The sequence below is a fragment of the Pseudorasbora parva genome, chromosome 19 (genome assembly GCF_024679245.1).
Source record: "Pseudorasbora parva isolate DD20220531a chromosome 19, ASM2467924v1, whole genome shotgun sequence".
NCBI lineage: Eukaryota > Metazoa > Chordata > Actinopteri > Cypriniformes > Gobionidae > Pseudorasbora > Pseudorasbora parva.
The window spans coordinates 42,624,556-42,640,781 of NC_090190.1; the positions used below are offsets into that span (position 1 = coordinate 42,624,556).

Below are 16,226 nucleotides of genomic sequence, written 5' to 3' on the forward strand. Positions count from 1 at the left end.
AATGTCAGCCATAACTTAAGATGTTCACAGTTCAGTTCTGTGGCTTGTCCTTTAAGGGAGATAAGGCAGTGCACGGGGAACGATAGCAGACCCAGCTGTCAGGCTGACCTCCCAAACGAGAGAAAGGGAGAAGGTAGGGGGTGAAGAGTGAAGAGTGAAGTGAAGCAATATTTTAATCCATTTAGTTGATCTTCGGTAATTTGTCGGGATTCAGTCACTGTTCCTCAGCGTTCCTGGCGTGTGTTCATGGAGTGATTTGGACATTTCGTCCAATTTCATACCCAGACCGGTCATAATCAGTTCACCAGTCTGTCCCCCGATGGTGTCCACTCTTTTCTGTGCCTCCACAGTCCGAGCTGAGATGTAACGGTTCAGTTCATCGATCTGTGTCTCTCTCTGATCTAATACCTTCAGTCAGTCATGCACAACCCCGAAGCACCCTATAATTTCCTCAGACAGCGGCTGGGTGAATTTGCTGGTAGCTGTCTTACAAATCTTCCGATGTGTCAGGGCAATCCCAAGGCTGAGAAATAGGAACCCTGCTATCAAAAATACAAATATGAAAATGTCCTCTGCATCCTCCACGGACAGGGCTTCCAGCCACAGGACTTGCCCGTTGATCCAGGCGTCCCGCATGTAGCCCGCAAAACCAAATCTTCATCTCCATAAAGCTTTTCAGCAGATGGAAGCATGAAGTGCTCCAAAATCTCCTGATAGCGAGCTGCATTGACCCTGCCCTTGATAAAACACAGTGGACCAACACCAGCAGCTGACATGGCACCCCAGACCATCACTGACTGTGGGGACTTGACACTGGACTTCAGGCATTTGGGCATTTCCTTCTCCCCAGTCTCCCTCCAGACTCTCGCACCTTGATTTCCGAATGACATGCAAAATTTGCTTTCATCCGAAAAAAGTACTTTGGACCCCTGAGCACCAGTCCAGTGCTGCTTCTCTGCAGCCCAGAAGTGTCTTGAGCTGGGGAATGCGGCACCTGTAGCCCATTTCCTGCACACGCCTGTGCACGGCGGCTCTGGATGTTTCTCCTCCAGACTCAGTCCACTGCTTCCGCAGGTCCCCCAAGGTCTGGAATCGGTCCTTCTCCACAATCTTCCTCAGGGTCCGCTCACCTCTTCTCGTTTTTTTGCCACACTTTTTCCTTCCCACAGACTTCCCACTGAGGTGGCTTGATACAGCACTCTGGGAACAGCCTATTCGTTCAGAAATGTCTTTCTGTGTCTTCCCCTCTCGCTTGAGGGTGTCAATGATGGCCTTCTGGACAGCAGTCAGGTCGGCAGTCTAACCCATGATTGCGGTTTTGAGTAATGAACCAGGCTGGGAGTTTTTAAAAGCCTCAGGAATCTTTTGCAGGTGTTTAGAGTTCATTAGTTGATTCAGATGATTAGGTTAACAGCTCGTTTAGAGAACCGCTTCATGATATGCTCATTTTTTGAGATAGGAATTGTGGGTTTCCATGAGCTGTATGCCAAAATCATCAGTATTAAAACAATAAAAGACCTGAAATAGTTCAGTTGGAGTGCAATGAATCTAAAATATATGAAAGTTTAATTTTTATCATTACATAATGGAAAATAATGAACTTTATCACAATATGCAATTTTTTTGAGAAGGACCTGTATAGGTTTGCTCTCATATTAAAACACTGCAGAAATAAAACACTTACTTGCACAATAAATAATGCACGGCAGCAGAATCAGCCATTTGGCCCTGAGGAGAAGAGGAAAGGCTGATTATTATCTGGATATGACGGCGCCTCATGTTTTTATGACATGAAGAGAGTATTATATAATGAGTTATGATTTATGTGTGCTATTTCATACAGAAGACCTTTGAGACAAACTACTGTTGGGATGTTTTTTTTAATCATTTTGAATTAAAATAATATTAATCTGATTCAGTATTAGCTGTACATGTCATTTAGTGTAATGTGAATATAATTCTACATTTACTATATTGATGTAAATTATTAATAATTACGCAAATCCTTCATTTGAAGTTTAATCAACCAGTGATAAACAACATTGACTAGATCAGAGCTGAAATATATGGATTTATGTGTCATTTTCTCATGTCGTCATTATTATATTGTAACTACACAACTAAATTCATTCAAATTTTGCAATTCTGCTCATAATGTAATATCTGCACATGATGTATTACATTACATTATTAATTACATTGTATTACATTACATTATTAATATTAAAAAAATTCATAATGTGATAATTTTCTCAGAATGTAATAAAAGCTTGAGCTCATAATCTAATCACACATTTTTACAATTGTATTACGTTTTATTTTTTCACACATTTTTATTTACAATTTTATTACAAACAAATGTATTACATTATAGTACATTTAAAAAAAAAAAATCTAAATCCAGTCATAAACTACCTGTGAAATGCAACACATTTAAATATTCATGGTATTATTATTATTATTATTAATAATAATAATAAACAAAGCATTGGTATTCAGTACATTTTAAAAATCTAAATCCAGACAACAAAATTGATTATTATAGAGATTATACAGATTATTATAATTATATTGTTATTAAAGGTGCAAAAGTTTATTAATTTATCTGGGTTTTTTAAAGTAAAGGAATGGTACGGTAAAGGAATACCAATGTTTTATCTTTACTAAACATATAAACATATAATAATAATAATTACGAATATTTATAATGAATATAATGAATATTTAACTATTGCATTTCGTAGGTAGTTTAAGAAAATATGACATTTTGGGTGAGTTTAAAATTGTAATAATTTTCTCATAATTTAAAAAATTGTGTTACAATTTTAGCGTAAGATTTTATTACATTCTGAGAACATTATTACATTATGAACACTTTATTGTAATAATGATGTAATACCCACATCACATTACACAGTTACACACACCCCCCAATGTAAAAAATAAAATAAAAAATACACTACCCAGAATGAGTATAACTTTCCAGAGTGTCCAAAAAGAGTCGAGCTCTTGAGTTTGACATGTCTAAACAGACATAAACCTACTGACAAAATAAGAGACAAACTTGCAAGCATGTTTTGGGCTATATTTAAAATATACTCACGGAGTAAAGCGTGATGGCATGTCAGAAGGCAGCGTGAGCGGAGTTGAGAGTTGCTGAGAGTTCGGTGTTAAAGTAAACAGACGCGAGTACAGAAGAACTTTTGCCAGTGTCCTAAAACTACAACTAGCACTACAGACGAAAACGCGAACTCAGATTGACGACACGGTAAATGCTTAGATAGAAGTGTAAAAATGAATGAGGCTTCCGCACTTCAATGCGTTAAATGCAATGGCGCTGACGTCGATACGTGACGCGGCACAGAACACTGATCTCAGGTCAGCTGAGCGGGTCACATGACTCTGATACTGAACCCATTACAACAACAGCAGTAGACATGTCAGTTCTTCATTCCGCTTTTGTGTCCAGATTCAGAGTTTAAAACATGTCGACGTTTAAAGTTAATTTAATCTGTGCTGTTCTGTGTGTCGTGTTTGCTGCTGCGCTGGGGTTTGGAGATAAATTCCGACGGAAGGTAAGAGAATAAATCACAAAACAATGAAACAAACTTCATACCGGTGCAGCAAAAAGCCTCTAAAAAACTGCACACACCTGCACTTTTTAGAAAAACGATTCATTTTTTAATCTAGTCTTTGGGCGTGATGTGTATTATAGTTGATATAGTGTCAATTTTCATTATTTTGTTTTCCTGTAGCCTATCTTCACGCTAATCAAGGTTTGTCCAACAAGGTGGTTATCATGTTCCTCTTTGTGCTTTTGAAAGTGTTTCAGTATAAGTGACATGGACCAGTGTATTATATTAATGAGGTAAGATTTATGTGTGCTATTTCATACAGAAGACCTTCGAGACCTAACGTTATAACCTGCTGTTGGGATGTTTTTTTTATCATTTTGATTTAAAATAATATTTATCTGATTTAATATTAGCTGTACAACTGATTTAGCGTAATGTGAATATGATTCTACATTTACTATACTAATGTTAATTGTGGAAGTCATTAATTTGAAGTTTAACTGACAAGTGCTAAAAACTATTTAGCTAGATCAGAGCTGAATTGTATGGATTTCATGTGTATTTTTTTAATTTGACATGATTTTAATTTGTCGTAATTGACTTAAAGGGTTACTTCAGCGATTAGCATATGGCTTTGTATCAGTAGAAACCCTGGAGTATATTCAAATGATCGTACTTCCCCCTCTTATATCCCCCTGAGACGAGGGATTTATGCATTTTATTTCTGGAAAAATTCCTCCGATGACGCAAATTGACGATATTTGCGTCATTGGAGGAATTTTTGGCCAGAGGCTAAAGACTACAGCCAGCAGAGGGAGCCGTTTCCTCATGTTTTGAACCCGCTCATGGGGGATGGAGATCACACTCACAGCTCAGCTCAGCTGCAGGCACTCATTTAAACGGAGCTATGGTGAGCAATGTAAGTGTTTTAACTTCTCAAATTATTTCTATGAAAGTTAAGCTTGCAAAGGCATGAACTGAAACGCGCCAGACTGAACACACGCTGAGAAATATGGCCGCGGTCGCGATTAGCGTACCTCAGCTCTCATCACGAGCTCATTCATCACGATGAATATAATCTGACTCCTGCAGCGTTTGTGCTGACGCTCCCTCAGCGGCTCACTCACATTATATTGAACAGACACGTTCAGTTTTTAATTGTAGTGTCTGTTCTCTAACTGAACTGATTTTATGAAAACGAACGCAGCGGAAAAGTAATCCAATGATCCGGTAGCGGTGGCTTTAGGAGTGGCCTCATAGTGCAGCGAAGCATTCTGGGAATTGTAGTCTTTCATCCCCATGAGACAAAAATACATTTTCTGTCTTTTCTCAGTCTAGAAAGAACCAAATTCAAAAATATTTCACATTTCTACTACATTAATGCGCCAGTTTAAATACAGATTCATCTTCTGAAGTGCCCCTTTAACAACTATAAATTCATAAACACAATTTTGCAGGAAAATATTAGCCTGTAGAGCAAAACTTCCAAGACGTACTACAAGTCAACTAAAAGTCATCCATGTTAGTCGCTTTGAAATCGTCATTTTTAAATCAGCTGAATGTACAGCAACAATATTCAACACACAGTCTAAAATGAATCTGACATCTCTACAGTTATGGTTTATAGAGGGTTTGTGGTCATCCTAATGTGACCTCAGTGCTCTCTGATGTCTTCAGGTGTCTCTGGAGCTGAATCCTGGTCTGAATCCTCCAGCATCTCTTCCTCCTGGAGTCGCTTTGGTCCATGCGCGAGGACTGGGACTCAACGACACGCTTCACTTCCTGCTGTGTAATCTTGGAGCTCCGGCGCTGCTTTTGGTCCACACTAACAGCACAGAGTCTGAAGTAAAGGTGGACTGGCCTGTGTTCATCAACGGCAGTTCCCCAGGCAGCCTGAAGGTGGCGCCGGAGAGCAGCGTCCAATACAGATCTGCACTCGTCTTCACCAGGGTGAGTCCGGATTATCTGGGAGTTAAAGGGTTAGTTCAGCCTGTAATGTTAATTGTGTGATTAATTGGACAGCTGTCAGACCTCCGCTCATCTTCACACACAGATGAAGATATTAGTGTTGAAATCCGATGGCTCAGAAAGGCCTTCATTGACACCAATGTCATTTCCTCTCTCAAGACCCATAAAGGCACTAAAGACGTCGTTACAAAGCCCATCTCACTACAGCGGCTCTATGATCATTGATGAAGAGGCCAGAATAGAGTTAGAGCGCAAAAACATTAAATAACTACAACGCTTCAGTTATGAGTCAGTGAATCGATTCATGATTCGGATCACCAAAGTCTCGTGATTTCAGCAGTGTGACACGCCATCCGAATCATGATTGTGGCCAGTGGCCAGTCGCTACATCCTTTTTCATGTGACCACAGACCAAGCTCATACATAGTGTTGGCAAGTTTGATAAAATTACCTCATTCTGGTCAAGAGCGATAGCCTTTTTAGTAAAAGTAACCACGCCCACCTCAAGAGTTTTGGCGCCCCATCATGGATGTGAATATAGTCATTTTGCCTTTTTTTGATAGCTATTATTGAATAGATGAGCTATAGGCGAATTGAGCTTTTTAAAAAACCCAAAATACCTTAAAATGTCAACATTTGAGCCAGTGACAAACGGTTTAGGAGTTATGAGCCATTACGTAGCTTTTTAGCGCTGTAGCGCCACCATCAGGCCGATTGGGGCGATATTTGGTGTCGTTGTAGACGGGGTGGGTACTACCATCCCTCAAAGGTTCAAGTCTCTATGACTTACGGTTTGGTCTGCCCGAACACTTTTAGGAGAGAATACTGATCCTTGGAAATCCTAGCAATTACATTACAGTTTCAGAGCCGCGAGATTGAGCCCCTGATGAGAACGTTTACATTTATGGATTTAGCAGACGCTTTTATCCAACGCGACTTACAACTGAGGGGTACAGGAAGCGATCTGTCATGAGGCGAAGAAACGCAAAAAGTGCCTTAAAGGGATAGTTCACCCAAAAATTCTGCCATCGTTTACATGTTTGTAACCAAGCAGATAGATACCATAGTAGGGGGGGAAAACACTATGGTAGTGAATGGTTGCTCTCTCTGTTTGGTTACGAACATTCTTCAAAATATCTTCTTATGTGTTCAGCAGAACAAAGAAACTCACACAGGTTTGGAGCAACATGAGGGCGAGTAAATGATCACTTTTGGGGGAACTATCGCTTTAAATACAAAGTTTTGGATATTACTCAGAGTAGCAAAAGCTGGAATAGTGAGAGAAAAATAGAGGAAGAGGAGTTTTTTTATTTAAGATGATAAAGATGAAGTGATTAAGAGTAATGAAGGCAATAAATGAACACTGCTGTGTGTGTGTTTCTCTCAGTTGTGGGAGTATGATGACGTCAACAACACCGCGGACCCCCAGCAGGCGGCCGAGTCCAGTTTCTACCCTCCCTACGAGCTCCAAGACTTCATCTGGTCGGATCAGAACCACACGGCTAACGAGTCCGATCACATGATCACGATGTGCGGCGGAGAGAGAACCGAGAGCTTCCTCAACGGCTCCCTCTGTCTGAAAGTGAGCAGAACGGCAGCAAACAAACGACTGACGGACTGAGGCCTGTTTACTTATATTTATCTGTTTACTGGATTTTTAGAGTTCATAAAATTCAGATAAATCCTGACTCAGTTTATCAAACTCAGGATTAGTTACCGGATTAGTTTTGAGTTGACAAAACCAAACCAATCTATTCAGGCTTTGTTGGTCCCATGATGCTGATCATCAGCTTTCTGATGCGACGAGAATAGTTATTGTCGGCACAAAAATCTAAATAACGACTTTATCCTCCAAGTTATTGACGTGAACTCGACGCATGCGTGAGAATATGACTCCGCTCCACCGTTCATGACCCGGAAGAGGAGGAGCAAGACCGACACGGAAGACAATAACTTGGCGGATAAAGTCATTATTTTGATTTTTTTTTTTGCGCACAAACTATTCTTGCTGCTTTGTCAAATTATTGTACAAATAGCCCAATTTTTTAATCAAAATATTTTACTTTTTAATTTACAGTGTGGTGATAAACACTGATAAAAACCAATCCACCTTCTTAAGCCTGAAAAACCAGAGTTTGCTCAAACTAATCGCGAACTTATCTGGGTAGCAACTGAAACCAGCTTTGAGGAACAGGCCACAGGATGAATGTTGGCATGATTGATGCAGAACTGCAGTAAGCAAACGACTGACGGACAGGATGAATGTTGGCATGATTAATGAGTGTTATTCCTTCTCTCCTCAGTTCTCGGTGTTCGACTCGGCGGGTCGGGATCATCCTTGGCCGAGTCTCCTTCATAACGCCAACTCTTCTCAGCTGCGCGTGTGGATGGACGGAGTGAGGCCGCGAGGGAACAGCTCCAGATTCCTGCTGGAGTTTCAGTCGGTCGGAGACTCGGGATTCCAGGGCAGAGTTGATGTCCGCAGCTCCATAGATGATGAGTACACTCCCTCGATCTTCAAGGTACATTTACTCAAAGTATTAAAGCAACACTCCAGCGTTTTTAGAAATAGGGCTTATTCAACTTCTTTCCTACATTAGGTATGTGGGCAGTAGGGCTGTCAAAATTGCTCAAAAATGACTTTCAAATATTCCCTCTAAAAAAACACGGATATTCAAACATCTGGAAGCGCATTTTGTCAATGATGTGCATTACGTCAATACCAGGACAAATAATACAGAGACATAACTACTTGTATAGGTAGTCTATTTAGTTTAAACATATTTGACAATGTATTACTGACACAAAAACAAGTAGATCAACTAGATGAAGCTGTTCTCTGCGGGTACAAGAGCGATGAACACCGCTGACGGTCTGGAGCTCACATCATAATGGCCAAGACCGCAGACCTCTCTCTCTCTAAGAATGACTTCAGTGCCGTTCTTTGTTCTTTTCTCAGAGAAAAGCTGAACTCAAGTCTTCCAGAGTCGCGGTCAAAGCTGATTCGAAAGACCGCCGTTCGCCAGTTTACGTCATTATGGCCCCACCCACCGACTCTATACACGATGTGATTGGCTTGAACAGAATTTGGCGTTTACAGCTCAGAAGGGTATTGAGAGTTGCTAGACGACACTCGAGGCAGATTAGATTTGCTGCCGCTAAGGTGCGTCTAGATTTCTAGGCTACGCAAGCACAACTCAGCCATCATTGTTAAGCCCCGCCCACCGACTCTATACACGATGTGATTGGCCCGTCCAGAGTTTGGCGTTTACAGCTCAGAAGGGTATTGAGAGTTGCTAGACGACACTAACGGCAGATTAGATTTGCTGCCGCTAGGCTGCGTCTAGATTTCTAGGCTAATAATGATGTGCACCCATAGATGGTCTGTAATGCTCTTGATCCTCAGGTGTTGGAGTGGGTGTCGTCTCCGCTGAACTCCAGCTCAGTGAGAGGTTTCTCCCAGTGGAAGCCGGTGGCGTACCGGAAGCCATCGCCCCTGTTTGAGGACGCCACGCCCTGCAGACACTCTCCACTGGAGCCCCTGAGCCACATCCCTAAATCTGCTGTAATTCAGGCCTACTTCAGGGACCAGCCTCAGGTCCACGGCCTCAACTTCAGCTTCGGCGTCGATAAAGACCCCGCCTTCTACAGCGACACCGAATACATCAGCTGGTGAGTGGACACATCACACCTGCGAACTTGTCGCTTTTCGGCGATAATCTGCGTTTTCTTGGTCAATTGGGTCATTTACGTGAATCGCGTAGAACCGAAGAGGTTTTTTTTTTGGGGGGGGGGGGGGGGGGGGTCTACTAGACTAGACATGCGAAACATTATTGGATAATTCTTATAACGGACATTTCTCTGGGCCAATCGGAATCTTAGCTCACTTGCGTCAGAATATTGAAGCACACAGCGTCAACTGAGCTCGCCATCGAATGAGACGCCTGGCAGCCACGCGAGTCTGACAGATGGAAGGAAGCAAGCTTAGTGTTCAATTCAAGCATGGGCGTAGATTACGGGACGTGTCCCCCGCACTTTTAATAAAGTGTATTTTCATCCCCCGCACGTTTACTGGGTCTCCCCGATCCTAGTCGACCCGCTCCGAGCGGGATTTGAACCGGCGTTACCTGCGCGAGGGCGGGCAAGTTAACAGGGACGCTAAAGAGAGCTTTCTCTACCTCGATTGATTGAGCGCTTCTTGAGGTCACGGGCAAGCATATTATTTATACATAGAAACCTACGTGAATACATCAAGATTTAAATTCAGAAACAAAAAATAATATTTGCATGACCTGTCATTTTATTCGCATCTAAATATGAGGAGGCGCTCTCACAGAAAGTCCAAAAACGGATTTGTAGAAACTTTGTCACGCTGAAGGAAAACAATCGTTATGAGCTGAAGCGTGACGACGACAATCAGACGACTGCGACAATATATAAGATTTATTTGTGTTTTTCAAGCCATCTCAATGTAGGCTATTGATTGACTATAAAGCAGGCCTATATCATATGAATAATGCAGTGCTAACCGACAGCTTTTGAAATGTTTATCTTCTGCTCACCAAAGCTGCATTTATTTAATCAAAAATACAGTTAAAACAGCTGTGATCACAGGAATAAATATATATATATATAGGAATAAATAAGACACTTTACTATATATTCACGTAGCGAACAGATGATGTACATCAGAACAATATTTCACTTTATCACGATATTGGCACGTTTGTTTTTTATCCTTAAAACGTGTTTTTTCAATGGGATTTGTCTTATCTTGCGTTGTAACGTGCCTCCACACTGCAAAAAATGCTTTTCTTCCTCAGTATTTTTGTCTTGTTTTGGGGGAAAATAACTCAAAATGAAGAGAGTTTTTGCTTAAAATAAGATAAATAATCTGCCAATGGGGTGAGAAAAATAATCTTGTTTTCTGTTTGAATTAAGATTATTTTTCTCACCCCATTGGCAGATTATTTATCTTATTTTAAGCAAAAACTCTTCATTTTGAGTTATATTTTCCCAAAACAAGATTTATTTATTTTTTACGTGTCTAGTAAATGTTCCTTAATCTAAGAATTTTTAGATATTTAGACTACAAACAAGTTTTTGCAGTGCACTTGCAGTCATGCTTGTGGTTGCCAGATGCGAAGAGCTTAAATCCCCCAAATAGAGCTTTGCTCCTTAAAATGATGTACTTTCTTCCCCGTGTTTTACTTAATCTGTGCAATCTGGCAACTCTGCTCCATCTAAAGGCGGAAGAAGCGCTGATGATCTGAAACAAACCCTGGAGTTTAGTGATCTCCACAGCGGTTGAAGTGTTTGTTTCTTCAAGACACTTGTGCTATTCGTGACTAAATCTGCCATGATCAAACCTTCAGTGATGAATTTCAACAAAAGCAACACGGATCTCCATCTTATAGAGTATGAAGGTGTATTAACTGAAGTTATCATGTTGGTTAAAGGAAGTCGGTGTGCCTCCTACAGGCCTTTGGTAAAGAGCATGAAAAATGGCCATTACATTACCCTTGATGATAGAATAATCGTGATTTATAATTTAGAGCAAAATAATCGTGAATATCAGAGAGAGCAACCATTCACTACCATAGTGTTTATTTCCCTAATATAGCAGCTAATGGTAGTCTATCTGCTTGGTGACAAACATTCTTCAAAATATCTTCTTTTGAGTTCAGCAGAAGAAAGAAACTCATACAGGTTTGAAACATGATGAGGGCGAGTAAATATCATTTTTGGATGAACTATGCCTTTAAATCTGCTGTTCTTAATTCATTATTTACCGTTACCTACACCGGATGATTAGTGTCTGTTAGGAAATAATAACATGATAAAAATATATTTAAATATTAAATAAATATACAATTGTTTTATTGCATTTGTCATTAACAAACATTTTTAATCGTTTTTAAACGATATTAAAAACACTATGTATTAAATAAATATGAAATTAATTTATTGTGTAATTTTCTATTGATTCTGCGTTTACCTTTTTACTCATACTTGTCGATTGGTATCTGTCGGGAATAATAAAATATTAAATATATAAAATAATTAAATTATAAATAATTAAGTTTAAAAAAAAGTTGTATTTAAATTGTAAATATTAAAATACTATATAATAATGCATATGATTAATTGTAATTTTCTATTTGTATTTTCATTTGTTTTATCATAATAATAATTTTTTTTTAAAGTTTTTAAAAAATGAGGGAAAAAATTCCCCCATGCTTGCTGATTAGTTTCCCCAATTCACCAGCGTGAGTTCGCAAAGGATTATGGGTAATGTAGTCTATGATATAAAACTGGCAGTCTGGTTTGGAGTGCCCTCTGGTGGTGATCATGGGCACTCGCACTGGTGAATTGTGACATTAGTATAAATTATAAAATATACTTTTTGATATATTTTTTGATGTGCCTTTTGACCTTTTTATAAAAGTTTTGCTTTTTGAATATTTAAATTAAAAATCTAATAAAAAAACTACTTATTAAATTATTGTAATTGTCTTTAAACATTTTAATTGCTTTTGAATTAACTTTTTTGATTTTCATTTTAATTTGAAGATTAAAAATACTTTATTAAATAAATATTATTTTATTGATTATAATTTTCTATAGGTTCATCATTTACTTTTTCCCCCATATGTGTTGATTTGTATCTTTTAGGAATAATACAATATTTAAAATATTAAAATATAGAAAAATGCATAGTTTTAGAATATTGTTTTTATATTTGCATTGTAAATACCAAAATGTTATATAATAATGAATATACAGTTAATTAATAATTTTCTACTGTTATTTATTTTGGTTTATAAGAAACTTCTCCCCTCATACTTGCTGATTAATATCTGTTAGTAAATAACAAAATATTAAAACAATATTTCAAGTTTGCTTTTGAATATTTAAATTAAAATATTAAAATGCATACATATTAAATAATTTTATTGATTGTAATTTTCTATTGGTTCTGTTTTTTTGTTTTTTTACCCATACTTGGGAAATATTATAAATATTAAAAATGACGATATAAAAATACTACAAATGAAATATTTAAATAGTTATTTTATTGATTATCTTATTGTGTGATTGATCTTAGACTGGGTTTGCAGTAATTGCAACTGGAATCAACTGCATTAACTAACGGCGTCTGAAGCAAATCAAAAGTGGCGGCTGGTGAAAAATATTATAGGGGTCGGCAGGTTCTCACCCAGAAAAAATGATTTTATAGATGTGATTTCCTGCATTATGGTGCGTTTGAGGCCATATCCCTTTCCTATACCAATAAAAGACCTCAAACCAGTCAATACCAATAGTCTAATAAAAAGGCTATATTCATTTAACTGCCATAGACATCAACAGTCTCACAGATAATGATAATGAACAAGTTGCATGTTTATTACGCTCCGTGTCCAGACAGATAAAGTGCCGTTTACTAAACGATTGATTGGGCCAGACAGAATTACAGAAATCACTGAACTATTAACCGTGGCTGTAGAGTAGGGGTAAGAGACGCAGGTTATTAAGTTTTGACACTAATCGATCAGAGGTTCGAATCCGCCTTTTGCCACACTCGCATTACTCCCTTTCCCCATCACATCAGATCGGAAAGGTATTTATTTTCAATTAAAAAAGGAGAAAATATTAGAAAAGTGGAAATAAAGCATCTAACATGTGTTTACAGTTTTTCTCAGTCACTTTGGTACATTTCTCGAATCAAACTCACAATTTGTAAAACAGTAAGTGCATTTCTCAAAACAATTTATACAAATATCAAAACCCCATGGATAACCTGCAAACGCCACCATCTTCCTCAAAGCCCTTCGTTCATCTCTCAGAAGTAAATATCTGTGTCAGTGAACATGTCAGTGCCATCAGAATGACGAGTCCTCGTGTCGTTGTGTCGGATAAGACAGTCAGATTGTTCAGTCATGTTGTCAATATAACAGTTCACTCTGGAGGGATGATCTGATGAAAACTACGGCTAAAGTTTTGATGACAATTATCATCTATTGTAAGTTACATCTTAGTGTGTACACACTAAGATGTCAAATGTACACTCTTACTGTTTGTACTGTATTTTATTGACAGAACATGTCATTGAGATACGGAAATGAAAAGACAGCACTGAATAGCGCACACACACACACACACACACACACACACACACACACACACACACACACACACACAAAAAAAAACCTAAAGAAGAAATGTGAACATAATATATATCTATCTGCTAGATGATGTTTCATGAGAAGCACCTTCGTTAGAGAAAGTCAAGATTCACCTGGGAGCGATTTACCAATTCAGGACAGATTTAGAAAAACGTCTAATGGAAATATAGAAAGTATAGAAATATGCTTGACATATTATGATAACTTGTTCAGCCATTTTGCATGTGAAGACTTATGCTATGAGCTTGAGCCTAAATGTTGTGGGGGCTGAGCCCAGAGTCCTGCAACGGGTCGGGTACCCGCGGGTATCCGCGGGTACCCGCATAAAAGTGGCTAAAACGGGTGGATTATGACATTTATAAAATTCACGGGCGGGGATGCGGGCGGATAATTAACTCTGTGCGGGCGGGTAGTAGCGCGGATGGGCGGATGAAAAATATGTGCAATATTTCTGTGGCAAAGTGAACGCGAGAGCGAGAGAGAGAGAGACCAGGGCGTGATTGTGAATGAGCGTCACCTGCGAGCCACACCGGTCTCGAGTCCTCTGAGGGAGCTCGGAAGCATATAAGGACGAGAGATCACCAGACCTGGATTTGACGTTGAGTTGTGTTTACGTTTTATTATGCGTGTGCGCATGGGAGATGTCCATGAAGGGCTACTCACGTTACTTTCGTTTTGTTTGGTTAAGTCTTTTAAATGTTCGCTGGTTCCCGCCTCCTTCTTCCCCCATCCAACATTTTGTAGGCTATTACAATTTCTATGTCCAAATTACCATTACACATACACGCAACAATGATATACCATTTGACCCATCACGTCACCACCACTGCGACATTGAAACTTTAGTTGATGCCTCTCGTAGCGCAGATGCGAGCGTTGCAGGAGTAGCAATGGATGAAGTAAAAGTAAAGCTGGTGAGTGGAGTAGCTATATGAAATTGTTGACAATGAGTCTTTAAAGGCACTTTTGCCTGTTTCATTAGCCCATTCATGACGCTGTTGATGTTGAGAGAGGTGTAGGATAAAAAAATTAAGCATTTTAATTTGAATGTTTTAGCGTGTGTGATTTATCGCGGGCACGGGTCGGGTAACGGGCCAAATATTAACGGGTCTGGGCGGGTACGGATTTAATTTTGAAATTTTCACGGGTCACGGGTCGGATCTGGTGCTAAACCTTGCGGGTACGGGCGGGGGCGGGTCTCCAAAAATGGACCCGTGCAGGACTCTGGCTGAGCCTGTTCATCAGAGACCCAATATAATACATTCTGATCAACATGACAGAAGCAATGATAATGGAGGAAACAGCAGAGAATTGGACATAATCATTGGCATGGATGTACCAAAGCATTTGCCACTTGTTCAGAGAAATGAGAAACTGCTTTGTTGATGTGCACACAAGAGACACGATGATGAGAGAACTGAACAGGTAGTTTTGAGAATTTCAATTCTGATCTGAGAAATGAACCAAAGCGACGGAGAGAAACTAATAATAAGTGTTCCTCAGTTAGGGGTGAACAGACGCGCTGAATTAGAGATGATAAAAGTGAGTGGGTCCGATATCATGGGTCGTAAAAAGTGGGTGGGTCTCGTCCCACACGCACAAAATGGCCGCCCATGAGTCCCGCCCCCAAACACATGATTGGTTGAGTCAGCTGTCAAACAAACAGATCAACGTTCTGAAAGAGTCAAGCCACCAATGACTGAACATCCCAAACGCATCATTTTGAGTATGTGTGTCTGACCTCTGACCTCTCTCTGCATCAGGACTGTGTTAATGGGCCTGGGCGAGCCTCCAGCCGACTCCTTCTCCGCTTTAATCATCATCATCATCGCCATTGGGCTCGGCACTCCGCTGGCCATCATCATCGTGGGCGGAGTCTTCGTTTGCATACGCAAGAGGATGACACGATCCTCGGGCTACGAGCCAATCAACTGAGACCTCACGGTACAAGCCCCGCCCCCAGGGCACACGCACGACCGCTGATTGGACGATTACTGATGATGATACACACATGCCTGAACGTTTGCACAAACTCTCTCTGACTGGAGGAACATGCGTCATCTTTTTGATTTAGACACGTTACGTGTTTTTTTTATGCCTTAAATCTGATTGGCCAGTCGATCACAGAACAAACCGCGTGATTATTTGAGTTTGTTCAGTTTTACAGCATCATTTTGTTTTAGACACACTGCTTGTTTGTTCTGTGTCCCATCATAATGCTTGCATGATCAGTTATTTGACCATTTTTAATACATGAATCTCTCTTTAATCCTGACTGATATGCAGATGTTTTGGGAAATAACCTCAGGGATTGTGCCGCTCTCTGAAATCTGCTTCTGTTCACTAATAAAACTGTACATATGGACTCAAAAACTGTCAATCAAACCTCATTTATTCATAAACATCACAAAGATGGAAACATCAGATTCAAGATGGCGTTAGGCAAGACTGCGTTAGGACAAATATCAGTAAACATGAGAAATATGGCACAAATCAA

General features: G+C 39.6%; 1 protein-coding gene across 1 annotated transcript; it reads left to right on the forward strand.

Moving 5' to 3' along the window:
- Positions 1-3,398: 3,398 nt before the first annotated feature.
- Positions 3,399-16,056, forward strand: glmp (glycosylated lysosomal membrane protein). The gene is made up of 6 exons (XM_067425673.1): positions 3,399-3,575; positions 5,253-5,525; positions 6,931-7,125; positions 7,847-8,065; positions 8,950-9,215; positions 15,493-16,056. The coding sequence occupies exons 1-6, from the start codon at positions 3,486-3,488 to the stop codon at positions 15,662-15,664; spliced, it is 1,215 nt and encodes a 404-aa protein (XP_067281774.1). The 5' UTR covers positions 3,399-3,485; the 3' UTR covers positions 15,665-16,056.
- The last annotated feature ends 170 nt before the right edge of the window (positions 16,057-16,226 follow it).